Source organism: Glandiceps talaboti, chromosome 3, assembly GCF_964340395.1.
Source record: "Glandiceps talaboti chromosome 3, keGlaTala1.1, whole genome shotgun sequence".
NCBI classification, from domain to species: domain Eukaryota; kingdom Metazoa; phylum Hemichordata; class Enteropneusta; family Spengelidae; genus Glandiceps; species Glandiceps talaboti.
In genome coordinates this window covers 14,682,981-14,710,841 of record NC_135551.1, presented here as the reverse complement: position 1 = coordinate 14,710,841, position 27,861 = coordinate 14,682,981, and the positions used below count along the sequence as shown (strand labels likewise).

Genomic DNA, 27,861 nt, shown 5'->3' with positions numbered 1-27,861 from the left:
GTAACAGTACACAAGTGCACTAAAGGAGGATATCAGTCTGACTGTCTTTTCCTACTCTGGATACCAACGTGGTATCGATTCATCTCTAACACCGTCTGGTCAACTGGCGCAATCAAGAACCAAAGTTTGTTAATGCAAATGAGTAAACCCCAACTATTAATAATGTCAATAGCGTATAAGTAGGGTCGTGGGTTGACAAATGTACCGTATTTGGAGTGAAGGATATCACTAGACTAGTTTTTTCTTATAAAAAGGATCAAACGTGTTAAACCTTCCATGAGTTTTTAATCCATATCACAACTTGCCGCTTTGATGCAAAAATAATTAGTGATGATGTACAGTAGATGTACATTAATTTATTGTATTCAATGACGATGGAACCTAATCAAAATTTTATAATTAATTTAATCTATTGCCAATATTTCCGCTATAACGATGGACATTATTGTTGACCAATAATTGCCACAGTCGTTTCATAATAGGCTCTGGCCTCTTAACGGAACTGAATTCCCACCTACAGTGGAAATTAATGCCTGGAGTAGGAAATTTAGGCAGATTTTAGTAAATAGAACATCTCGTTACGTGCAATATGAATAACAAGGTTATTTGCACAAGTGATTATGAGTTTAAAGGAAAAATAATTAAACAGTTCTCAAATACCAAATTAAATTAATTTCAATGAAAATTACCGCTTACTCGATGTAAGATGAATTTTAATGCAGGAAATAATTGAGTCAATAATTGATAATCTAGTATTCGACAACAATTGCCTAAATTATATTTGGGTGTTGAACATTTGAACACAGCTTCCATACATACATAGACTTGAGGTGCAATCGGTCAGACTAGAGCGGGAAATATGGGTACTAGCGAAAATGGTTTGGTGACGAAAACCCTTCTCGTCGCTTGGCTTTTTGGTTGCATTTGTATAATCACTGCGTATAACGTAAAGGTAGGTTCGGGTTTGATTTTATTTCATCGTCAGTGGAAAGAAAATTTCAGACTGATTGTGTCTTTTCAACATTTTTTTTCTGTTTATCAAGAGAAACCTCTTTCGTTCCAAGCGTGAACATTCATTGAACTGTGTTTTATATAAATCAACTGTAACAATGTATTATCATTTATTGTAAATTAGAATAGTGGCATATTTTTGAAGAACATGCTTTGTTTCTTGGTACCTCAATCCATATCAAAATCACTACTCAAAGTTTGCTCTTTTGACTCGAAAAGAACTTTACTCTAACAACATCAAAACATTGGCATCCGTGTGGCTGTGACTAGCTGCATTACGTTTAAATGCTTTATTTCATTTACACAAAATGTAGCAAGAAATTACAATCTTGCTATCTTAAACTGTACAATGTACACTTTATTTATTGGTTTCTGTAAGGTTTTATCAAACAGAGATAGTGAACAGTAACATTAAACGGGTAGTAGATAGAGAAATAGTCCAGGTTAGGGAGGGGAGGGAGGTACAATAGGCAAACTGGGATATCGTGTCTTTCACAAGTCGTGAGTAATTTTGTTACGAAACATGGGTCCATTTTCCGTCTTAAGTAATTGATCGATGCCATAATCCATACAGCGCTAGCCAAATCCGATCCATATGTATACCTATAATATTAAAACTGTTCAGATAACGGAAGGGTGTATCATGGGTAAAAATAAGACGGAATTCTTTATCATTGTATGATACATGTTCGTGAATATGTTAATGAGTTATAACGAAACTTGTGTATATTAGAAAATAGAACAGCTAGGCAACACAGTTGCAATAGTGAAGAAAATATGGTTTTTAATGTCCATAACAGCGCATCCAAATCTATTAACGTTTTCCATTTTCCAGGACGAGAATTTGAGAGATGCGAAATCGGGTCTCGGAAAACGTAAGTAAAAGTGACATTTGAAAGCTGACTAAATGTGTGTCTGTATGTAAAGTTGAAATAAATGTCAAATAACTTTGGACTAAGGGGCGACGTCAAAAGATCGATGTTTACAAAAAAACTTAATTGCTTTAGTTTGGGGGTGGGGGGGGGGGGGTTGGCCAAAATAATTTCTCAACCGTCAAAAACGATTTAACGCCATACTTGGCAAATTTAGTACGATTTCAAGGCTGCTTTTACCTAAAACACTGCGTACAGTCGGTCCGATTTATCAGCGGTACGCGGTTCAGCTTTCAAATTTGCTGCAAACTAGGTATTTGGGAACGAGGTGGGTATCCAGAGTGTGCGTACGCACATTTCATCAGTTGGCGTCGTCGAGACACAAAGGGTTCGTACAATTTTCTGGTCCATATATTTTCTCCTCACACAATTTATGAATGCCCTTCGAACGACTTTCAGAAACTAACAAACAAGATTTGGGAGTTAAATATCAAAAACAACAGGGCAAATCCCGGGCCAGTGTACAGGAAAGCGCAACGAAGTTGTGGCATCCCAAATACAAAAATGACCGACGGTCATTAGCCGAGTTCATGTCCCAGGACTCGGAGGTCGAGTCGAAACAATCTATTTTGAAATACGTTAAAACATATGTTTGAAAGTTAACGAAGTCACAGTGGGTACGTGATCAGAGCCGATCGTTCAATCGTAGTGGTAAATTTTAAAGGACCTTCACGATAATTGATTTCAATAGACTATGTGGAGAGGACGTTGCCAAAAATCCACCTACGCGAAGGTTCTAAGTTAGGCCATAAGTTATAACGTGAAACTAATACGAATGTAAATCCGGAAATTACCGATGAGATGTCATGTTTGATGTGACCTCTCAACTTGGACTAAATTGTCGCAGATAGCGTGGTATTGCGAATGTTTATTTCTATACTCGCAACAAGTTGATCGTTCGACTGATGTTGATTAAATCCTTCGTGAAAATCAAAAGTTCGATCGCCTGAAATAATTACTCAGCAATAGTTTAGCAATTTCAAACAGATCTATAGATGTTTGTAGATGATAGTTGGAACATGCATGTGAAAGCCGTGGCCGCCGCGTCAACGTGTTCATCACTGTCGTGATGCGAGGTCACAGTCAAAATCAACGGAAACGTGCGAATATATACGAATATACGACTCGACAGAAACAACTTGAAGGCTAAAAAGCATGAGAGCTGGTAAATACAATTTCTAGTTGAAACTATGTTTTTGCAGAGACAGTTAAATGTTTTACAGTTTGAATTGCAATGTTACTACATATAGTTCTTTACTCCAGTGAAAATGGTTACTTCATCCGATCTAATCTTTGGAATGGCCTTAAATGGGAAGTGGTATCCTGCTGTTTGCAAAACATCTTGTCAAGTTGTATGAATCAAATCTATCTGTACAATCAATTTAGTCGAACTAGTTAACAAAGGCGATCCGGCCCTGTATTTTTCAGGTAAACAAAAATCATCCGATCAAAGTGTTGCTGATGAGCCTACACCCAGTCACGGAATGTCTCCCATTTCAAAAAAGAATGAGCCTACACCCAGTCACGAAATGTCTCCCATTTCAAAAAAGAAATTGAAACCAGACATACCAGTATTAGTAATCAATGTGACTTGACGTGTAAATTCAGTGTTGTTGTGTTCTGTTGGCTTTCAATAAAAGTATTTTTCTGAGTTAAAATGGTTTTCTATTTTATTTATAATTCAGTATTATATTGGTACGTTGTTTGAAAGTTGAAGTATACAGTAGGAGTCTGAAACGATTTTCAATTTTAGGTCAGTTAAGTTAGATGGGGGGGTGGGGGGGTCTGGGACCTAACTTAAGCAATTAAGTTAGATATATTATATTGAACTTTTGATGTTGCCCCTAAGTCTGTGTTTGTTACTCAATAATTTGCATAACTAACTAAAAAATGTTTATTATTGTACGTACAGGTGATTTGTAAACAAAATGTAATAATCACTTCTATCACATGTAAGCAAAATTAATTCAACCATTTGTGTATGGTGACATTTGAAAAAAAATAGACCTGTTGTCCTTCTAGGGGCCATATACAACGCCTTGTATTTTAAACGTGCAAGTGGTGGTGGGGCTGTGGGGTTGTACGCGCTACCTTTATTATTTGGGGGACGGTTGTTACCTGATCGTACCCCGGATTTACCAGTCGATTGAGTGAAATTCTCCATTGTCATTGATGGTGTGTAGTCCTTATCATATCACTCAAAATCTTTACAATTAAACTGTCATTTCAGCTATACTAAATACAAAACAGTAACAGCATGTGAGACGTCGTCTCATCATGCAATGCATCGTGGAACCGAAAACCATGGGTACGCGACAGACGCATGTACAGACTGGTTGTGACGTCATGATTCGTTGTGTCTACCCATTTTGATTACAAATCACTTCCCTCACATACGTCCAGATACATTTTTTTTACAAGTTTTCAGTTATATACATAGTCATAGTCTATCTTGGTCCATACCGACTCCCTAAGTAGGTGAATATAGGATAAAACCCAATTAATATCCATATAACCGCTTAGAATCTATGAATAATGAAGTGCAATTATGATCTTATTAATTTGGCATAATTACAAATACAAAACCTTACTAAAATCCCCAAACATGAACTCATTTCTCATCCATATGGTACGTGACTAACGACGTCCAAGTGAAATCCTAATCTATCCAGAGATGATGTTATTCGTTTTTTTGACGTATTTTCAAACCATAAGTATGTGTTTAAGAAATCAACATTTAAAATTACATGTGATTTTGGAACTTAGTGTTTAGGGTGCTGATATCGAAATTCGAACATTAGTTTTTTGAAATGCAATAAAAATCAAACCACAAACAACGTTTCACGTTTCAAAGTTTTACTTGAAAGTTAGGGGGCACCTTTTACTCGTACTATATACAGTTTCTTGGGGTTTTGCAGTTTGTTTACTAAAAATGATATCAGAGCTAAGATCAAAGGAAAGCAGATACCGTCGGAATATGAACATAACATAACATAACATAACATGGTGGACGTCCTAAATGTACAAATAAATTGTGAATTTGTAATCAATATTCGGAGCGGGACCTCGTTTCTGGCGCATATTGCATGACTAACTGACACCATCCATCCCTCCATCCATCCATCCATCCACTCATACTGTACAGTGACATTTGTTTTGAGCATTAGACAAGAATTGTTTTTAGGCGTTATCGTCGGCGTTATTTATTGTGATGTCATTCCGACGGTGTTGCGTGTATTAGTTTAAATATATTTGTGTTGTGACCTAAACGGGGATGGTGAGGGGCTGGTTGTGCAACTCTGTGTAAAATAAAATCAGGTGACTCTGCTGAGACTTCCAAATCCAAACGGTAATAAACCCAAACTCTTGACATTCCACACACCCAAAAACTTACGGAGTTCGAGACCCTTGATCTATGTAATGCTTGAGTTGAGACGGCAGTTCGTATGATGAAATAGCTAAGACCTGATCAAAACAATTGATTATTCTAAAAATGAAATAATAACAATTGTAAGCATAATTTTGAGAATGCAACGAATATTCTGAGCAAAAATTAAGCAAACTCTACCCCTGAACTTGGACATGTCTTTCAAAAAATATTCCAACCTAGAAAAGAATACCTTTTCTCATACCTAATGAGCACAAAAAACTTTTTCCAGCACATTTTGGCTGAATGGACCTAACGTTACGTTTGTGTTAAACTATATTAACGAACACAAGGTTGCCAATTGGCGTGTCGCTGGACTTCCGTGCGATCGACCCCTGTTAGTACTACACGGGCGAGCTTGGAACACATATGGTAATAGACTTGACACAGTGTAGCGAAAGATCAAATTAATAAGATCTAATAAGCTTAGCGTCATCATGGTTATACATTCTTTCCCCATGCATGCGTCTCAGCTCAGTTTTCGCTCAAATTTGAGGAGTGACTTTCATTTAATGATTCGTGATAAGCTGATGTTTTTATTTGTACACGTCATTCAAACGAGTTACGCCTACCTTGAGTGTAAAGTCTATTATAATACGTTCACCCATTGGTTGAATCTAAGTCATTAGCCATCTAATTAGTATTCGGTTTTTATCCTAACTCGAACACGTATCGGTTTAAAATCAGACAGGTCATGTGGCAGAAGAACGCCATTTCACAAGCATAGAACTTTTACAAGACGGAATACTTATGAAAAATATTATTAAACCAGTATTCTGAAATATTTTATTATACACGAGGTGTGATCATCTCGTACTCAAAGTGGGCAGTTTTCTATCAATTTGTTGTGCCATGTCATGTCATATGATCGACGGGATATTAACGAAGACATTGTCCGGTTCGCTTCCCTGTGATGTCTTTTTGGTTCGAGCCTAGTGACACAGATATTACAATGATGTAGCGATAAAAAGTGCCCCCTAAACAGCTCGTGATTTGATTTTCGATGTTCAAAAACCAGTATCAACATCCAAAAACCAACTTCGAAATTATATGTATTTCTAAATGTCGATTGCTTAAAAACATATTCATGTTTGAAATTACGTCAAAAAACGAATCATGTCATCTCTGGATAGATTAGGATTTCACTTGGACGTCGTTAGTCACGTACCATATGGCCACTTAAATGCTAACAGTTTCGGTTAATTCCACATTGATGTCTAGAATCAAATGTTTCAAATGTTTTTTACATAGCGTACCAAAGGTCAATATTGGATCTAAGCTTCTATGCAATGGTACTGTCACAGATGACATATTCATAATTTTAGTAAATTCAATATTTTAAGTACATCGCATGTCCAATTTTGACTGAAGGGTCAACAGACTCTCTCAAGGATATCGGATTCAGACCACAAGATTCCAAGCATACTCGAGAACATGTCATGAGACAACAGTCTGCATTTCATATATAACTAGGATTGATAGTGATCATTTATCAATGTTTTAAGAGTAGTCTTAAGGGCATGGTAACACCTCCTGCAGACTTTAATATGGTTTGCATTAATTATTTAGCCATACACATGCGTTATGAAAATTAAGACTATAAGGACAATAATAAAGATTATACCTGGAACTAGAGAAGTTGAGTCGGTACATGAGATGTGAGAGTGATTCGAGTGTAGTTGCTTGATCTGCCAGCTGATTGCGAAGAACTAAAAGTAACTGCCATAAGACTCGCATCTTTTGTTCAGAAACTTTGTATCAAATATGGTGGGTAGAGGTAGACCATACTGTTGTATCAGTAAAAGTTTATTCCTTCTAAAAGTTTATGAATATGTTAATTATAGATCATTTGTGCATAATTATGTTTTATGTTTATATAAATGTACATAATTATGTTTTTGATTTGCACACAGTCATGCAAAAATATAGGAAACTGTTCAATCGTCAGATCATGTGTTTTCGTTTATGCTTCCAAATTGCTTCCAAATCTTGCTATCTTGACAGGTTTTAGTGGACAGTGTGTTGACGACTCTTACATCGGTCTGAATGAGGATATAGTTCTGACGTTTCAATACAGCTATGACATCACTCGATGTACCACTATCATCGATAGTGGTCTTGGACAGACACTCGTGGTGGTATTTGAACATTTCTACACGGCAAGTGCATCTCAGTATTTCACCTTTGAACCCGCAATAGAAGCTCTTGGCGACACCGAGTCTAGTGACTCCGACTATTATTATGACTGGTATGGTTCTGGTTCTGGTTCCGGTTCCGGTTACAGTTCCGGTGATGGTTCCGGTGATGGCGACGGCGACAACACACAACGCTACTTTGGAAATTATGGATCTGATTACACACTTGTTTTTAAGACTGACTCTTTGGCTATTCATTACGTTAACGACGGTGCCATGGCTTCGCCTGATGTTGTCTTAAGAGTTTGTAAGTATCAAATTTTAAACGTAAAATATAAAGATGTATTTCTACACAGGAAAAAAAGTAAATTAAAAAAGTAATTAATTAAGTATACAAACGAAAAGAAATGCATACGACTAAGAATATCCACGTGAATTGAGTTGGTTATACAAACGACGAAATAATTGATATGATCAAACTGTCATTTTATCAGTTACATAGTAGACATTTAAACTGGTTTTATAGGTGCCGAAAGGTTGGCTCCTTATCACACTATCAAACAGACACATATTGATACAAAGTAACATTGGCATCTCTGATGTAAGTTCACGACATGCTCTTGTTTATGTCTGGTGAAAGTTAGTCATATATGTCATACCAATCTGTCTAACATCCACAGAGTCTGACATAAACAAACTGATAACAGCATCGCATGCATGTACATCTGAGGCGCCCGCTATTGTTTTTGTATCAATGTTTGTTAGTTTGATAGTGTGATAAGGAGAAGACCTCTCGGCACCTACAGCGCCATATTTAATTGTCCGCCACTGATAAAACAGCCTTCTGATCTAGTGCAAGGGTTTTACTATATATAGTTAATTGTAGTAGTAAGACTAAGTCGTTCGTTAAGTCCCTAATTCTATTTATGACGAAGACTTACTATCCCTACATCTATACTCGCATAGTTTCCGACAGATTCTAACATTTAAATCAATTCGATTCACTTCACTCTACCTAAATTCAAAGCATGGATGTATTAGGAGAGATACATCCATGAATAAAGTAAAAACCTTTCAAATCAAATCAATCTCATATTACTTCACTACACTCTACTTTATTTCATTGCATTTTAGTTTAATTTTAGTTCTATTTAAGTTGATTTAAATTAATTTGAATTGTTCTGTTTTTGCTTTATTTTTTATTCTATTCTATCCCATTCCATTCCATTCAATTCCAATCCATTTTATCAAATATTTCACTTTTGCAATTAAATTTACTTAATTTTAAATGAATAAAATTACTTATTTAAGGACACTTCACTTCACTTCGCTTAGTTTCAAATTAGTGCAAATCAATTCAATGCAATTCAATTCACTTATGATGTTCTTTCAATATCACATTAATATCTAACTCCTCTGTCATGTGGCCTCTTTAACTAGCTACACGTTTCTTTAATTCTTTATAATGTGCTAAATTGATATGCCTCCAATATCCTTAACTATTCTTTTGCCCAACTTTTGTCCAATAGATTCAGTGCAAGCGATTTCATGTGGTGTAGATGTCCCAGATCTTCTTCAAGCTGGTGATCGTGTGATTTTAGAGTCTCCTCACTATCCCCAGTATTATGAGGCCTCCCTACATTGCTCAACAAGAATTGTTGCCGACACAGGACTGTGGTTGCATTTGCAATTCCTAGACTTCGACCTTGAATGTTACTGTTGTGACAGTTTTACCATAGAAAATCCTACGAGTGGCAGTGGCGTCGGATACACCTGTGATACTCTACCGGAATCAAGCACTTTGGAATCAAACGTCGCAACCTTTAGATTTCAGAGTGATGGTGGGCTTGGCGGCAAGGGTTATCGTTTACTTGTGACTGTTGGTATGTATTTGTTAAAGTGTTATTATATTTCAATGCCACCAGCCAACGTGCAAGCCATTACAAAACCATTTAAAAATCATAGTTTACAGATTGTTCTTTATTACTTCATTATCACGACCCTATTCTTTTGTTGTTTGTCATTACGTTTTCATAGCAACTATGGGTCGGTCGGTCGGTCGATCTACTTAAAAAGGGTATACAAATTTGTTCTTCTTCATGTTTCTCCATCTTTCAGTTTACTACTCTCCATCTTTTTTTTTTATGGAATCCTGGTAACAAGCCCTTTCCCAGATATATTACAATTTGGCATGTTCTCAGCACGACTTTAAACGAAGTTTTGAATAACTTCCGTTTTGAAAAAAATAAATGCTCTGTTCGTGAACGAGCGGCATCGCCGCCATCATGACTGTAAATGACGTAGACAGTCAGGACACTTGCTTATTCTTGCTCCGTATAATATTGGAGGCAGATGAAAATGTATTTTTTCATTTGATGTCGGAGCTGAAAATTTGATTCGGCCGGGTAATGAGAAACAGAAGGAAATAGTGTCATCATTATATACAACAGTTGGTTATATGTAATACTGAATATACACAAAGGGCTCTTTTACTCTTTTCATTTTTATCTTTGCCGTGAACAGGTAAACTTCATTCATAAAATGCTCAATTTTGTCTGTATTTTGTATGCATGCTTCTGATACTAGAGTGGCTATAAAGGGTCTCTTTTGGATCTTGTTTTGTTCTAGATAAATCAGACATGTAGTAAATCTTGGTATCCAATCACAATCAGAATGACTTTTTCATGCCACAATGTGAATTAAACCTACGGGTCACATAAATAAAATCACAGAACAAAATGTAAAAATAAATAGTAACACAAATATACATGAGATAATAATATACAGTATGTATGGTCAACAAATTTACACAATGCATTCTAAAGAACACCCGTGAAAAGTTCGACAATCAGATGCGTGTATATTGACTGGAATATAAATTGTATCTTGTTCAGTCGTAATTGGCCTCTCAATTTTACGTGAGGGTCGTCGTCCCTACACGCCATATCCTACAAAATAGCGTTCAAATAAAACTGCATCTAGCAGTGACTAAAACTGTGTTTTTAAACACGTTTGATCAGCTGACAATCGTACTATCATATACCCTAAACAATATTGAATCACCCGTGGGTAAATGTCTTTCAGAAAGTGCAACTGTACAAAACTGAAATATTTCACTTTTCCGTGGGTACGATAAACAAATCAAATCAAGTGTTTATGTCTGAAACATAGAATCACTGCCACCCTCATGCAACCAAGCATTGCTGTTACAAATATTATCGACCACTATTTAACATGTACAGTGTCTAATTATTGGTATTTTAACAAGTTTGAGTTAATCTCTCCTTAAACCCCAAAAAATTGTGTGGTTCCGATTACGCTCAATTTTAGAATTGGTGGGGTAGGTAGATTTTTATTTTCATTTTGTCTGACCAAAAACTAATACTCCAGTTACAGCTAGTGCAGGCTTTTAAAATATTAAATGAAGAAATCCTGTTGAAAGACGCATTTCTTCTTTCAATCTGCGCATAAAATATCAAATTATACTAGTTATGGTACCGGTAAATTTTACAAAGATGTTCTTTTGCCCTTGTGGACAATATTTTACGAGTAATAGTTTTAAATGTAAATGTATTATTCTCTTTTATTTGAAAGTTGATATACCTTCAAATGTTGAGTATGTAGTGCTCGCACCCTGGGAAGAACGAATGATTACGTCACCAAATTATCCACAGACTTACGACAGCGACACTGAAGTCACTACAGTCGTAACGGTAGAGGGCGATGTTACTTTGCACTTTCAAGTCATCGTCTTTAATCTTGAATGTTGCTGTGATCACCTGATAATCAATGGCGAGTTCGTGACTTGCAGTGACATTCCCACTGAAGAAACAATACCAGATTCAAACCAGCTTGAAATCATCTTCACAAGTGATTCTAGTCTTACTCTCGGAGGTTTCAGCATGAGGGTCTGGACAGGTAGGTTAACAATAACCATATTTAAGTTTATTATATGTAGTGTCGCGTCGTACCTTTACATATCTATCCTCGACAAAAAAAAACTGACGTTCACCCTTGTTTAAATAATGACACTATTCTATTATATTGCAAAATGACATGGACGTGGTTGTTTCATCCTATTTACCTTCCATAAGGGAAGGTCGTCTTTGGGTCTGTGTCTGTGTCTGTGTCTGTGTCTGTGTCTGTGTCTGTCTGTGTGTATCATTTTGTGGTAAAAGAAATTCGGTACAAATGATCATAAAAGGAGTAATTAGTAATGGCTACAACATAAGGGTTTGGTAAACACTGTGAATATTAATGAGATATATGCATAAACAGTGATTTCCGTTAATTAGGCCGTTTTAATAGTGCATGCTTACGCTTTAACTTTCACTTCAGTTTTGTCAATACAATAGTGTTAACAGGACGCGTGTAATTTGCCCTATTGATGATTTGTTTCAATAATTCCACTGTATCTTAAAAATACACACTATAATTCGGTAGATACCACAATCATAACAAAAACGCACATGTTCTTTAAAGTCACATTTCTTAGGAATGTAAGCTTCAAATTTCATACAATTTGGTACTGTGTGATACATGACAAAAACTCGCAAGTGTTTGAATTTTATTTGTAATAAGTCGTTTTCATAACAATTACATATGTCATTCTTATATTAATTATACATTATCTCGACAGTACAAGCTTCAAATTTCATATAGTTTGGCACACACGGTGATAATAACGATGTGCATGTGTTATACATAAATTGTTGATAAAGCCAGTTTAATGATTAATTCGCACCATTAATGGTCGTTGGTAAAATTAATTTGCCAAGTATCCATGCGGTGACGTAATCACCAAGTAATTTGCAAAGTAAGGAGTGTATTTTCTATGATAGCTATATAGCTAGGAACCACAATTTAGAGACTTTGCCCTTACAGAAGGCATTCATTTTACACCTGATTTAAGTGTACAGTTTTGTTAATTCTAGCGTATTTTACGAGATATATAGTCGGTGTTTAATTTTAAAATAGCATATTATTTTTTTGTGTGCAATGATATCACGTTGGGTAATCAAAGTGGTATAATCCTACATTTGCTAAAGGTGGAATGTTTTAATACGCTCAAATGTACATTTTATTTCAGCGAAATTGGACCTGTTTTTTCTCGGTCCACAAAGGTTCATTACACTTTCATACCTTGATAAATTACCCTGTTCTCAGATCATACCGACGAATTGTTCTTGATTAGTTCCTCTTTATTTCTATAAAGTATTAAAACAAATATGTGATATTAAAACTTAACAAGTCGGTGATTACAATGTACTATGGGAATCACAATATGGTTTATGTTAATTTTTTTTACATTATTTATATCTACAGTTTACAAATGACACCCAGAGACAATAACGAATTACAATAATCCGTTTCCGTTTCCAACCTTAAGAATCTTACATGTTTGTACTCAATGACAATGCAATTGTTCTACACCTTTTTAAACAGAAGGGGACACTGATGAACCGACCGACGAGTGTATCCTGCTTGGCCTTGGTGATGAAACCACGATTACGTCACCGAACTATCCTTCTGAGTATGATAACAATGTTGACACTACCACCTGTGTGACCATAGAGGGCGGTGTTGAATTAAATCTATATTACCAAATCACTGACATTGAGATGGAATGTTGTTGTGACCACCTGTCAATCAACGGTTTTGCTGTCGAATGTAGTACAATGGCATATGTTGAAACTCAAGTATTTTCTAAAAACGTTACAGCAACATTTGTGAGTGACGGGTCTGTAACAAGTAAAGGATTCAGCATGCGAGTTTGGACAACAGGTAATTATGTATAAATATTTAATGCAAATTTTCACAATGAAATGGAGTACATACGCTATCCGTCAGTCCACTATTTGTTCGCAATGACGAATATATTGTCTTTTGAAATCTGTATCTGCACATGTGACGTCAGTTAAACTTTGGTAATGATTGATATTAGATCACTACATCAACTCAGTTATTGTGTAATTTGAGTTATATTGTTTTTATACATTACTTACGTTGTATATCAGTCTACCTCTAAGCACCAATGATTAATGATTTGTTGTGATGTGATGTGATGTGATTTGATTTGATTTGATATGATTTGATTTCATTTGTTGTTGTTGTTGTTGTTGTTGTTGTTGTTGTTGTTGTTTAGGTACAATAAAACCGATTTTCTGTTGCTTTCCGTCTTTCTTTCCCTGTCACCCGGCTGAATATTCACTCTCTTCATTGACTAAACGAAAGCACCGATATTTCCTCATGCTATCCAAATTCCCTTATCTAGATTAAAATAGCTCTGATCCCATTATTACAAAGGTGTCAGTTAAACTGACAATTTACCTTGCTTCTTAACTTATGGGAGATTATCAGATGGGCGGACGTACGGACGGACATACAGATAAACAGAGACAGATGGATAGATAAACAGACAGACAGACAGACAGACAGACAGACAGACAGACAGACAGACATATCTACATCGTATCGGAAGATAATACATTGGTTTCAAGACTGAATATTTGCCGTTTTTACCTTATAGCAACTACACCTACACCTGGTCCAACGGATACATGTGGTCAACGGATTGTACTTTCTCCCGGTGAAGAACAGACAATTACGTCACCAAACTATCCTGATGATTATGATTCCTATTCTGACATCACAACCTGTGTGGCCGTTGAGGGCGATTTTGACGGAAATCTTCTCTACCAAATCATTGACTTTTCTGTGGAATGTTGCTGTGATCATCTGTCAATTAATGGCAATCCTGTTGTATGTGGTGAAGTATCATATGAAGAAAATGAAGTACCAGCTAACGAAGTTACGGTATCCTTTACGAGTGATGGATCCTTTGCAGATACAGGATTCAGCATGCGAGTGTGGGCTGCAGGTAATAATGTATAACATAGGAGAGACGTTTTTATAAACACACTGAATAAAGACCGTAATTCGTCAGCAGTTGTAATTATGTTAACCATCGAAAGCCAACTCTGTAGATCATACACGTCAAATGACGTCATTGTCATTAAGGGAGAGTTTGGGGCATCAACAAATCAATTCATTTATTTTGTAGTTATTTTGTAGGCAAACAAATTTACAGTAATATAGCCCTCACTCATTTTTCCCTATATGAGGTATCTACTGGATTTAATTACATTGTATGTCCAACCATACCATATGCACCGGTTGATCCAGTTGACCTCACATTTACTTATTCGTTCAAGTTCAAATGTCAAAATAATGTATTACGTGAGTGTCGGACACAATCTTTCCTGTTCAATAGTGTTTTTAACACAGTATACTTTCCAAAGCCTTTGAAGTCCAGTATCGTATATTCTATTCAACCAATTAACTTACCTGATTGCATAATAATTCGGCTATATTTGCATACTCATAACTCCACTAGGCAAGAATTCTTTAGGCTCGCGATAGACGAGACTGCCAATACTAGGCAGTTTTTATATATACACCACCCGTCTCCACAGATACCTTTGTATTATGCTGATAGCCTAATTGTTATGCAATAAGGAAAGTAGACTGATCCTATGTTTCCTTTCGGGGAAACTCTTACTCTCTACCTATATATAGTTTTTTTCTGTTGTATGTGCAATTTGATTATTCCCTACACATGAAGTGAAAGAGCATCCTTTATCCGGCGTAAAAAAGAACTCACTTGGGTATTTCTAAGGATTCTTGTTCTTGTTCTATAGTTTGGTTGCAACGTTAACCCTAAAAAGTATTTGCCCTTTATCTGTATTTTTACTTTACAGCAACCACACCTACTTACAACTGTGATCTACGAATTGTGCTTTCCCCTGGTGAAGAGCAGACAATTACGTCCCCAAACTATCCTGATGATTATGATTCCTATTCTGATGTCACAACCTGTGTGGCCGTTGAGGGCGATTTTGAAGGAAATCTTCTCTACCAAATCATTAACTTTTCTGTGGAATGTTGCTGTGATCATCTGTCAATTAACGGCAATCCTGTGGTATGTGGTGAAGTATCATATGAAGAAAATGAAGTACCAGCTAAGGAATTTACGGTATCCTTTACGAGTGATGGATCCTTTGCAGATACAGGATTCAGCATGCGAGTGTGGGCTGCAGGTAATAATGTATAACATAGGAGAGACGTTTTTATAAACACACTGAGTAAAGACCGTAATTCGTCAGCAATTGTAATTATGTTAACTATCGAAAGCCAACTCTGTAGATCTTACACGTCAAATGACGTCATTGTCATTAAGGGAGAGTTTGGGGCATCAACAAATCAATTCATTTATTTTGTAGTTATTTTGTAGGCAAACAAATTTACAGTAATATAGCCCTCACTCATTTTTTCCCTATACGGGTATCTACTGGATTTAATTACATTGTATGTCCAACCATGCCATATGTACCGGTTGATCCAGTTGACCTCACATTTAATATTCATTCAAGTTCAAATGTCAAACTTATGTATTACCTGAATGTCGGACACAATCTTTCTTGTACAATAGTGTTTAAATACAGTATACCCCGGTAGTTTCTAAAGCCTTTGAAGTCCACTATCGTATATTCTATTCAAGCAATCAACTTCCCTGATTGCATAAGAATTATGCTATATTTGCATACTCAACTCCACTAGGCAAGAATTCTCTATTCTCGCGATAGACGCCGATAATAATACTAGCCAGTTTATATTAATATACCACCCATCTTCACCTTTGTATTATGTTGATAGCCTAATTTTTATGCAATAAGGTAGTCGATTGATTGCAATAGAACACGAGTTTCCCCAAAAAGGAAATGTTTTACTATAAGATCAATCTACTTACCTGATGCAGTAACCACCCTCCTCGCCACTCCTTGGGAACTACAATTAGTTTTAAGGATGGCCTGGCAAATAAAAACTGACTAAAATTAGTAGTATCGGCGAGAGGACCATTTCGTCTATCGCAAGACTAAAACATTCTTGCCTAGTTGAGCTGTGAGTATGCAAAATATAGCCTTATTTTTATGCAAACCGGGAGAGACGATAGATCTTTCGGAAAAATGCTCCCTCTTGGAGAATACTTTCTACGTATATTAGTTGTATATACAAATTGTTTGATCTCTATATATGGAGTGAAAGAGCTCCCATTATCCGACATAAAAAGAACTGGGGTATTTCTAAGATTCTTGTTCTTATTCTAAAATTTGGTTGTATTTGTACCTTACAGCAACTGCACCTACTTCTACCTGTGATCAACAGATTGTACTTTCCCCTGGCGAAGAGCAGACAGTAACATCACCAAACTATCCTGGTAATTATGATTCCTATTCTGACATCACAATCTGTGTGGCCGTTGAGGGTGGTGTTGCAGAAAATCTCTACTATCAAATCAATGACTTTGCAGTGGAATGTTGCTGTGATCATCTGTCAATCAACGGCAATGCTGTTGTATGTGGTGAAGTATCATATGGAGAAACTGAAGTACCGTCCAAAGAAATGACGGTGTCATTTTCAAGTGACGGATCTTTTACCGACAGTGGATTCAGTATGCGAGTTTGGGCAGCAGGTAATTAGGTGTAAATATTTGGTGCACACAAAACTGACTTTTAACAAACAAATGAAGTAAAGACGTTATCCACGAGTCCTCCATTCATAAGCAATGATACATATATTAACTATCGATTTCGGGCCAACTCTGCTGATCATACACGTGACGTCATTTACACCTGGGAAATATTTGGACATCAATTCATTTATATGGTACTTATTTTGTAGGCAAACCAACAATATAGTAATGATCACCTTGCTCTTTTTTCTCCCGCAGGGTTATCACTTTTACTGATTTACCTTGTATGTGCATCCCTTACCATCAACACATGTGCCAGCTAATCCAAGTGACCTCAAATTTTCTTATACATTAAATGTTAAATGTCAAAATCATGTATAGCCTAAATGTTAAGACTGCATTCTGTGCTCAAGTTTTATTAAACAAGTGTATTTTCTAATGCCGTTGAATCACAAAGTGTCCCACATACACACACGCGCACACACACATGCGCATGCACATACACACAATTGCTCGCACGCGCGCGCACGCACACACACACGCGCGCAAGAATGATATTTATGAAACGTATCGTAATATCTGCTGATTATCAGCGGTGTATCTGTCGTCTATTCAAATGAACTGTCAGAGCTACTGTAAACCGATATACTAGTAATCGCCTTTGAACGTAAATGCTGTACTAAGAAAATAATGAAATTAATAGAATAGATCTCGCTTTAATAATTATTCCACATTGTGAGGTCCACATATAGTGCACATCTTCATTGCAATTATTCGCGTGTTCGAAGAAAAACAAAAGATTGCGTTAAAACAGGTTCAAAAAATATAAATATCTTATTTAAAACAAATCACTTCAAGCGCTAACCCTGTGGGATTTGTACAGAGAGAGGCAGCTAGACACAAACAATAACCAGACAGAGCACAGAGGCACACTGACAAACAAACAAACAAACAAACAGACAGACAGACAGACAGACAGACAGACAGACAGACAGACAGACTTCAGATATGCCTCATCGTGACCTAATCATGTTAATTTGAAACATTCAACATTTCTCATTTTAAATTTGCAGGAACACCATCTACTTACATCTGCGACCAACGGATTGTGTTATCCCTGGGTGAGGAGCACACAATTACATCACCAAACTATCCTGATGATTACGATTCCTATTCTGATATCACAACCTGTGTGGCCTTAGAGGACGATGTTGAAGGGAATATCTTCTATCAAATCACTGACTTTGAGGTAGAATGTTGCTGTGATCATCTGTCAATCAACGGCAAAGAACTTGACTGTGATGAAATCACTTATGACCACATGTCTAGTGACGAAATTGAAGCACCTTCTAATGACCTTAGAGTTACCTTTACGAGTGATGCGTCCTATACCTATAAAGGGTTTAATCTAAGAGTTTGGGTACCAGGTAGGTAGGAAATATATAATTTACCTTTGTATTATGTATGTATGTATGTATGTATGTATGCATGCATGCATGCATGCATGTATGCATGTATGTATGCATGTATGTATGTATGTATGTATGTATGTATGTATGTATGTATGTATGTATGTATGTATGCATCCATGTATGTATGTATGTATGTATGTATGTATGTATGTATGTATGTATGTATGTGTGTGTGTATGTATGTATGTATGTATGTATGTATGTATGTATGTATGTATGTATGAATGTATGTATGTGTTTATGTATGTATGTATGTATGTATGTACGTACGTACGTGTATGTATGCATGTATGTATGTATGTATGTATGTATGTATGTATGTATGTATGTATTTATGTATGTACGTACGTGCGTATGTGTATGTATGTATGTATGTATGTATGTATGTACGTACGTACGTACGTACGTACGTATGTACGTACGTGTATGTATGCATGTTTGTATGTATGTATGTATGTATGTATGTATGTATGTATGTATGTATGTATGTATGTATGTATGTATGTATGTATGTATGTATGTACGTACGTACGTATGTACGTACGTACGTATGTATGTATGTATGTATGTATGTATGTATGCATGTATGTATGTATGTATGTATGTATGTATGTATGAATGCATGTGAATGTGAATGAATGTGCATGTGTGTAACTGATAACTATGATGAACACACTGTCCTTTTACCTGTTGAAATAAAATGACTCCTAAACAACCAACTATTATTTCTCAATTCTTCAGCAGGTTAGGAATTACTCCTCCTAAAGACTCCCCTACTTGCATTTTCACGCACTAAGTTCATTATTTGCAAAATGAGAAAGTCACCCATTTCGTATTTGATATATATTTGGACCATTTTTGGGGTTTTGGAGCAGTGGTAGGAGCAATCTGAAAAATACATATTCAAATCCAAAACTCCACCCCCCCTCCCCCCACCCTTGTTAGTTAATTAATTATGACAGGTCTCTAAGCACGAACGAACAGAATTTAAGAATATACAAATTTGCAACTCTTTTTTTTTTCTTCAACTCAACAGGAAACTTAGAAGTCATGACCTCTGTGTGTGTGTGTGTGTGTGTGTGTGTGTGTGTGTGTGTGTGTACTCATGTGTTTGTGTGTGTGTGTGGGTGTTCTGTGATGATGGAAATATATTTTTACATATAAACCTCTGAATTATTGTACAATGCACATTTTCTAAACTGTTGACTTTTTGTACAGTACATGTAACTACACCTGGTCCAATGAATACGTGTGATCAACGGATTGTACTTTCCTCTGGTGAAGAACAAACAATTACGTCACCAAACTATCCTGATAATTACGATTCCCCTTCTGACATCACAATCTGTGTGGCCGTTGAGGGCGATGTTGGAGGAAATCTCTACTACCAAATCATTGACTTTGCAGTGGAATGTTGCTGTGATTATCTGTCAATCAACGGCAATGTAATTGCTTGTGGTGAGACGCCAGATGGCGAAATTGAAGTACCTTCCAACGACCTTACTGTGATCTTTAAGAGTGACGGATCTGTTAGTTATAAAGGTTTCAACTTAAGGGTTTGGCAAGCAGGTAGGTAGGCAAGACAAAATACTTAAACAGCGAAGTAGTGAGATATCTGTGCGGATATCTGTAAAGTTTGCTACCGGATGATATTCAAACACCAAATAAATACAGGAGAATTCGTCTTACCTTGCAAATGCTATTAAATGATGTATCGATCAAGATCAATTACACTGACCACATAGTTTTGTGTAATATGGACACAATGCAGCTAATACACAAAGATTCCTTACACTTTAAAATAGTGTCGGCTTGGTGTTTCACTGTAACATGATATTTATCACACACACTCATGCAACTTCTAATGTAAAAGAAACTATTGCATAGGTGCCGTATACATACAGTGGGATGTAGAAGAAGTAAAGTTGAAATATATTAGTGCTGATTATCAGTTAGAGAATAAATAATTGCAGGCGCATTAAAATCATCAAGTCCGTGTGTAATGTTTCCATCAGAAGCATGTTTCTACTGCACTGTGAAAGAATAGCTGTACTTATCATTGTTCAATGATTGGGCAAAGGATCCTACTGTGTTTATAGTCTCTCTGTTGTTGTTGTTGTTGTTGTTTTTGTTGTTGTTGTTGTTGTTGTTGTTAGTCTACAGTTGAAATGTGTCTATCTTTGTGTCAAAAATGTAATGTCCCATGAGTGAAACATCAAACCTACAGCATTTTAGCTATACGTTTCTGCTCTGACATTTATTAATGATAACAAAACACAATACAGTGTAACGAAATACAGAAATGGCACTATGTAAGAGATATGCGTATGTTATTTTCATTGTGTTTATCTAAACATGAAATCTGGTGATCAGTCTCACTGAACATGATACAATGTGCATCGTTTAATTAGCTAGCATTCGCAAACTAAGATGAAATATCATTTAATTTGTTGTAGAATCACTACATTCGTTATAGCTGCATTAGCTGCAACTGGACCGTTTTTGAAAACATTTTATTGGGTAAAATAACTTACTAGTAATATTGTACAATGTGAACAACATTGCATCACCTTTGGCTTTAAACATATTTGTTATGGGACAGGTATCTAATCGCGAACGAAATAGAATTGAAGAATATACAAATTTGAAACTTTTTTTTCAAATCAACAGCGAACTTTGAAGTCGTGACCTCTGTGCGATTGTGTATGTACGCGCACGCGTGTGTGTGTGTTCTGTGATGACGGAAATATATGTTTACACATTATATAAACCGCTGGATTATTGTACAATGCACATTTTCTAAACTGTTGGCTTTTTGTACAGTACCCGTAACTACACCTGATCCAACGGATACGTGTGATCAACGGATTGTGCTTTCCCCTGGTGAAGTGCAAACAATTACGTCACCAAACTATCCTGATAATTACGATTCCTATTCTGATATCACAACCTGTGTGGCCGTTGAGGGCGATGTTGGAGGAAATCTCCACTACCAAATCATTGACTTTGCAGTGGAATGTTGCTGTGATTTTCTGTCAATTAACGGCAATGCCGTTGCATGTGGTGAGACTCCAGATGGCGAAATTGAAGTACCTTCCAATGAACTTACAGTGACCTTTACGAGTGACTCATCAGTTGTTGAAACTGGTTTCAACTTAAGGGTTTGGCGAGCAGGTAGGTAGGCAAAACAAAATACTAAAACAGTGAAGTAGTGATATATCTGTGCGGATATCTGTAAAGTGTGCTACCGGATGATATTCAAACACCAAATAAATACAGGAGAATTCGTCTTACCTTGCAAATGCTATTAAATGATGTATCAAGATCAATTACACTGACCACATAGTTTTGTGTAATATGGCGTTGTGTTTGATTTTGAAGTGTATAACACTACATAGTCACATTTACCATAAGAATTCATGTTGCTTTCTAACAACATTTGCTAAATTTTTATCGTGGTTATTGGAGCGGTGGTAGGAGCAATCTGAGACAATACATATTCAAATCGAAAACTCTCCTGCCCCCCCCCCCCCCTCCCTCGTTAGATAATTATTACAGGCCTCTCAGCGCGAACAAAATAGAATTGAAGAATATACAAATTTGCAACTTTTTTTTTTCAAATCAACAGCGAACTTTGAAGTCGTGACCTCTTTGTGCGATTGTGTGTACGCGCACGTGTGTGTGTGTGTGTGTGTGTGTGTGTGTGTTCGAATTCTGAGTGTGATGACGAAAATATATTTTTACATTCAAACCACTGAATTATTGTACAATACACATTTTCTAAACTGTTGACTTTTTGTACAGTACCCGTAACTACACCTGGTCCAACGGATACGTGTGATCAACGGATTGTGCTTTCCCCTGGTGAAGTGCAAACAATTACGTCACCAAACTTTCCTGATAATTACGATTCCTATTCTGATATCACAACCTGTGTGGCCGTTGAGGGCGATGTTGGAGGAAATCTCTACTACCAAATCGTGGACTTTGCAGTGGAATGTTGCTGTGATTATCTGTCAATCAACGGCGATGCAATTGTATGTGGTGAGACTCCAGATGGCGAAATTGAAGTACCTTCCAATGAACTTACAGTGACCTTTACGAGTGACTCATCAGTTGTTGAAACAGGTTTCAACTTAAGGGTTTGGCGAGCAGGTAGGTAGGCAAAACAAAATACTAAAACAGTGAAGTAGTGATATATCTGTGCGGATATCTGTAAAGTGTGCTATCGGGTGATATTCAAACACCAAATAAATACAGGAAAATTCGTCTTACCTTGCAAATGCTATTAAATGATGTATCAAGATCAGTTACACTGACCACATAGTTTTGTGTAATATGGCGTTGTGTTTGATTTTGAAGTGTATCACACTATACACAGTCACATTTACCATAAGAATTCATGTTGCTTTCTAACATCATTTGCTAAATTTTTATCATGGTTTTTGGAGCGGTGATAGGAGCAATCTGCCACAATATATATTCAAATCCAAAATTCTTCCCCAAAAGCCCACCCACCCCCTCCCCCTCCCTCGTTAGATAATTATGACAGGTCTCTCAGCGCGAACAAAATAGAATTGAAGAATATACAAATTTGCAACTCTTTTTTTTCAAATCAACAGCGAACTTTGAAGTCGTGACCTCTGTGCGATTGTATGTGTACGCGCACGTGTGTGTGTGTGTGTGTGTGTGTGTGTGTGTGTGTACGTTCGAATTCTGAGTGTGATGACCGAAATATATTTTTACATATAAACCACTGAATTATTGTACAATACACATTTTCTAAACTGTTGACTTTTTGTACAGTACACGTAACTACACCTGGTCCAACGGATACGTGTGATCAACGGATTGTGCTTTCCCCTGGTGAAGAGCAAACAATTACGTCACCAAACTATCCTGATAATTACGATTCCTATTCTGATATCACAACCTGTGTGGCCGTTGAGGGCGATGTTGGAGGAAATCTCTACTATCAAATCACCGATTTTGCAGTGGAATGTTGCTGTGATTATCTGTCAATCAACGGTGATGCCGTTGTATGTGATGAGACTCCAGATGGCGAAATTGAAGTACCTTCCAATGAACTTACAGTGACCTTTACGAGTGACTCATCAGTTGTTGAAACTGGATTCAGCTTAAGGGTTATGCTAGCAGGTAGGTAGGCAAGACAAAACACTTAAACAGTGAAGTAGTGATATATCTATGCGGATATCTGTAAAGTGTGCCACCAGATGATATTCAAACACCAAATAAATACAGGAGAATTCGTCTAACCTTGCAAATGCTATTAAATGATGTATCAAGATCAATTACACTGACCACATAGTTTTGTGTAAATATGGACACAATGCAGCTAATACAAAAAAGATTCCTTACACTTTAAAATGGTGTAGGCTTGGTGTTTCACTGTAACATGATATTTATTACACACACTAACACAACCTCTGATGCAAAAGAAACAATTGCATAGGTGCCGTGTACAGTGGGATGTAGAATAAGTAAAGTTGAAATATAGTAATGTTGATTATCAGTCCAGAGAATACACAATTGCAGGCATTAACATCATCAGGTCCATGTGTAATGTTTCAGAAGCCTGTTTCTACTGCACTGTGAAATAATAGCTGTACTTATCAGTGTTCAATGATTGGACAAAGGATCCTACGGTGTTTATTGTGTCTCTGTTATTGTTAGTCAAGAGTTGAACTATGTCTATCTTTGTGTCAAAAAACATGTCCCATGAGTGAAACACCAAACCTACATCATTTTAGCAATAACTATAGCCATGTCTGCTCTGTAAATGATAACAAAAAGCAATACGACGTAACGAAATACAGAACTGGCACTATGTAAGAGATATTCGAATTTTATTGTCATTGTGTCTGTCTAGACATGAAATCTGGTGACCAGTCTCACTGATCCTGATACATTGCATGGTTTAATAGCATTCGCAAGCTAATCAAGATGAAATATCATGTAATTTGGTGCACTAGCTGCAACTGGACCGTTTTTGAAAACATTTTGTTAAGTAAAATAACTTACTCGTAATATTGTACAATGTGAACAGCATTGCATCACCTTTGGCTAAACATATTTGTAAGCTGTATGATAAAGCAAATCAAATTCATCTTTGCCTCCACACCTATGACTCAGCGCTATCAACGGCTATCACGGTGTGGAGGCAAAGATCAATTTGACTTGATGATCATGTACAATGTCTAATTATTGGTATATAAGCAATTGTCAGTGAGTATATTGTGGTTGTCTAATCGCAAAATGATATTCCAGGTGCTAGTGCAGTTTTAACATGTTGACATATTTTAAAACCCGAACTTTCGCTCAAGATTTAAGCGTCCCACTACACTACCTACGCGGTACGGATAATATTGATCACTAATTATGAGGTACATTGTTTAAAAAAAATAAGTAATCGATTGTTAGTCAATATATCTTCGGTTATTTGATTATTAAAGAAACGCCCCACTTGCATCCAGCTAGTGCAAGTTTAATAATCTAGCTTGCCGTTCTTTTATTGTGCTGCGACTGCATGCACCAATTCATGTCTGTGAACAACGGATTGTGTTTTCCCTCGTCAAAAGCAGAAATTGCATTACCAAATAACAGAAAAATACTTTAACACGGCAATGTTATCACAGATAGTTCGGCAGTACTGATAATCCACATGAAGAATGGTATTGCAGTAAGATGGTATCAGTATAAGTGATGACTAACCACCATATATTGTTCTGCTCTTTTAATTATCCTTTTAAAGAAGCACCCGTTGCAAGTGGTACCTGTGGCCAGGACTACAAATTGGAGGATGGTGAATCTCTGATTATTGGCTCACCAAATTACCCAAGTGACTACACTCCCAACGTCGATTGTATTACAAAGGTTACGACCATGGCGGGAACGGTGATTTCCGTGCAATTTCTTGTTTACGACTTGGAATGTTGTTGTGACTTTGTCACAATAAATAAAGTCCAACAAGCATGTGAAGACTACTACCAGACTAAGACCGAATTATCGAGTAATCGACTTGAACTTTCATTCACCAGCGACTCAACGTATCAAATGAGTGGGTTTTTGCTACAAGTGTGGGCTGGTATGTAGGTCTATATCACCGAGTTACTATTTTCACAGATGCCACTTCACGAATATGTGTTTTCGTTTGCATCATTTGTCAAGTTCAGTGTTATGCTAAAATAAACTATTGGAGTTTGATAACGGTATATACAATTATTTTTAGTACAGCGCCTCCCTGCGGTCAGCACCCCCCCCCCCCACCCCCCTCACTCATCTTAGATCGGAAGGAGGTGCTGCACAGGTAGAGTATGGAATGCGGCAAATTGCCAAATGGGAAATATAACAATCTGTAGTTGTAACATGGGCTATTTTTATTTGATATCACACATATTAAAGCACATACTATTATTATGTTCTATCATTTTATCCTATATCTATTATGCATATATGTGTGTTTATATCTATTCACTCCAATCAAATCATATAGCTGTTATCTACCGTAGTATTTATTAGTATTGAAGTTTGACTTATTTGATTTGAATACATTACTATTTATGGATAGTCACCCACTATGCACATATTTGCATACTGTTATGATTTCTTTATGTGTTCAATTGCTGTCTAGTGTTATTTGTAGAAAAATGCTCAGTTTAACAAACTTTGCTTTCCAGTTCTGATCATTTATGATGTACATCTCCTGAGGTATTTCCAAAAATTGCGTAACGGCTATTTAACATGTTTTGTTTTTTGTACAAAATCAAACCGTAATTAACATTGTTCATAAATTGCCAATGCTTTCTTATTTTATTTCAAATACAAATGGTGCCAACATGAAATAATACATTTATCTGTGTGATGATTTTAATACAAAACCAAAATAAACCCTACTATTATGTGATCGGAGTTACTCCCTAAGGTACATGTAACGCCGAGATGTGCATGTACGGACTCTTCCATTTTAACACGCGGACAGCTACAGACAGACAGACAGACAGACAGACAGACAGACAGACAGACAGGCAGGCAGGCAGGCAGGCAGGCAGGCAGACAGACAGACAGACAGACAGACAGACTATATAACTGCAACAACACCCCCTCCCTCTTTCGGGAGGTAAAAATAACAAAGTAACTTGGAGAATGTGCATGTAACTCAAGTATGACAACAATATCTTTTGTATTTTCAGAGGCTACCGACGAAGTGACAATTGACCAAGCTCTAGCTAGTGCACTAGCACAGTTTGGTCTCACTGGTACGTATACTTGTAGGCATATATCAAACGACTTAAAGTGGCCATATGGATGAGGATTTGATATTTTTGGATGTTTCATGTGCAATTCCATATTAATTGTCATTTAGGAATGTACCACCGATGCAATTACAAGTTGTACAAATGTTTTATTTGAAAATCTGCAACCAAACGTTGACTAAACAACGGTACAACACAAGATTCTTATACAAAAAGAAAATAAAGAAGAAACCCATACCAACTTTACAGTACTTTCTATTTGGGATATTGTGTCAGATGGTTTGATACAGGTATAATTGAAATTCATCACTCAATCTCAAACAAATAAAAAAAAACCTATCTTTCTCTTCCCTTCAGTTTGTCAGGATCATGGCACCATTGGAATCCAGTGCTTGGAATCTCCAAATATGTGTGCTACGTCTGATATGATATGTAACGGTCGACAAGATTGTACTTGGTCCAGACCATTCAATTTCGGTGATGAAGATTCAGAACTTTGTGACGAAGAAGCTCCCAGTAAGTGATCTAGGTAGCAGTTGTCGTCACCGCACACAATTTGTCATATCCTTCTTCTGCGCACTGTGTCCATTAACATCTCCCATTCTTTTAACGAATACAGACATTCGCGTGCGCGCGCACACACACACGTTACAAAAAAAGAAACGATACTGTAACGAACACAAATAGAATATATTATCAATAGTAGGAAAAGGCAACTACACCAATCAATAAATTGGACGTTGAGGCACATTTCTGCACCATAATCCCCCCTCCCCATTTTAATTTATATTTCAATTCCCTGTTATGCTAACGTAACACAATATACCAACACTCAACACCCAGGTGTGTCTCTCTTGTGATTATGTTGCTCGCTTTTTGTCCGAACTTTGCTTAATACAAAAGAAACTTTATATCTTACAGACACCATTTCAAAGAGGTCAGATGATCATGGTGAAGAGGTAGTCTTGAAGGTGTTGACTTTCCTGCAGAATCATACAGAATAGCATGTACTCAAGAATACATTGTTGGTTAATGTTAAGACACTATTGTCATTAAATTAAATACAAAGCTTCCTTGCA

The 27,861-nt window shown here is 36.6% G+C and overlaps 1 protein-coding gene across 4 annotated transcripts; it reads left to right on the top strand.

Annotated features, from left to right (window-relative positions):
- The first annotated feature begins 814 nt into the window (after positions 1–814).
- On the top strand, positions 815–27,861 carry LOC144454037 (cubilin-like). 4 transcript variants are annotated; one of them, XM_078145445.1, is made up of 18 exons: positions 815–952; positions 1,847–1,886; positions 7,375–7,812; positions 9,035–9,388; positions 11,100–11,423; positions 12,951–13,289; positions 14,035–14,385; positions 15,266–15,604; positions 16,699–17,037; positions 18,111–18,464; positions 19,728–20,078; positions 21,333–21,683; positions 22,314–22,664; positions 23,316–23,666; positions 25,285–25,614; positions 26,720–26,785; positions 27,140–27,298; positions 27,704–27,861. In XM_078145445.1, exons 1-18 carry the CDS (start codon positions 860–862, stop codon positions 27,784–27,786), a joined length of 5,013 nt encoding a protein of 1,670 aa, XP_078001571.1. In that variant the 5' UTR covers positions 815–859; the 3' UTR covers positions 27,787–27,861. The 4 variants fall into 4 exon arrangements, with proteins under 4 accessions (XP_078001571.1, XP_078001570.1, XP_078001573.1 ...); XM_078145444.1 differs by having other exon boundaries at positions 25,282–25,614; XM_078145447.1 differs by lacking the exon at positions 21,333–21,683 and having other exon boundaries at positions 25,282–25,614.

Coding starts and splice junctions, on each gene's coding strand:
- LOC144454037 (XM_078145444.1), top strand. CDS start 860: ATGGGTACTAGCGAAAATGGTTTGGTGACGAAAACCCTTCTCGTCGCT. Junction 13,290..14,034: donor CATGCGAGTTTGGACAACAG/GTAATTATGTAT, acceptor TTTACCTTATAG/CAACTACACCTACACCTGGT. Junction 21,684..22,313: donor CTTAAGGGTTTGGCGAGCAG/GTAGGTAGGCAA, acceptor CTTTTTGTACAG/TACCCGTAACTACACCTGGT.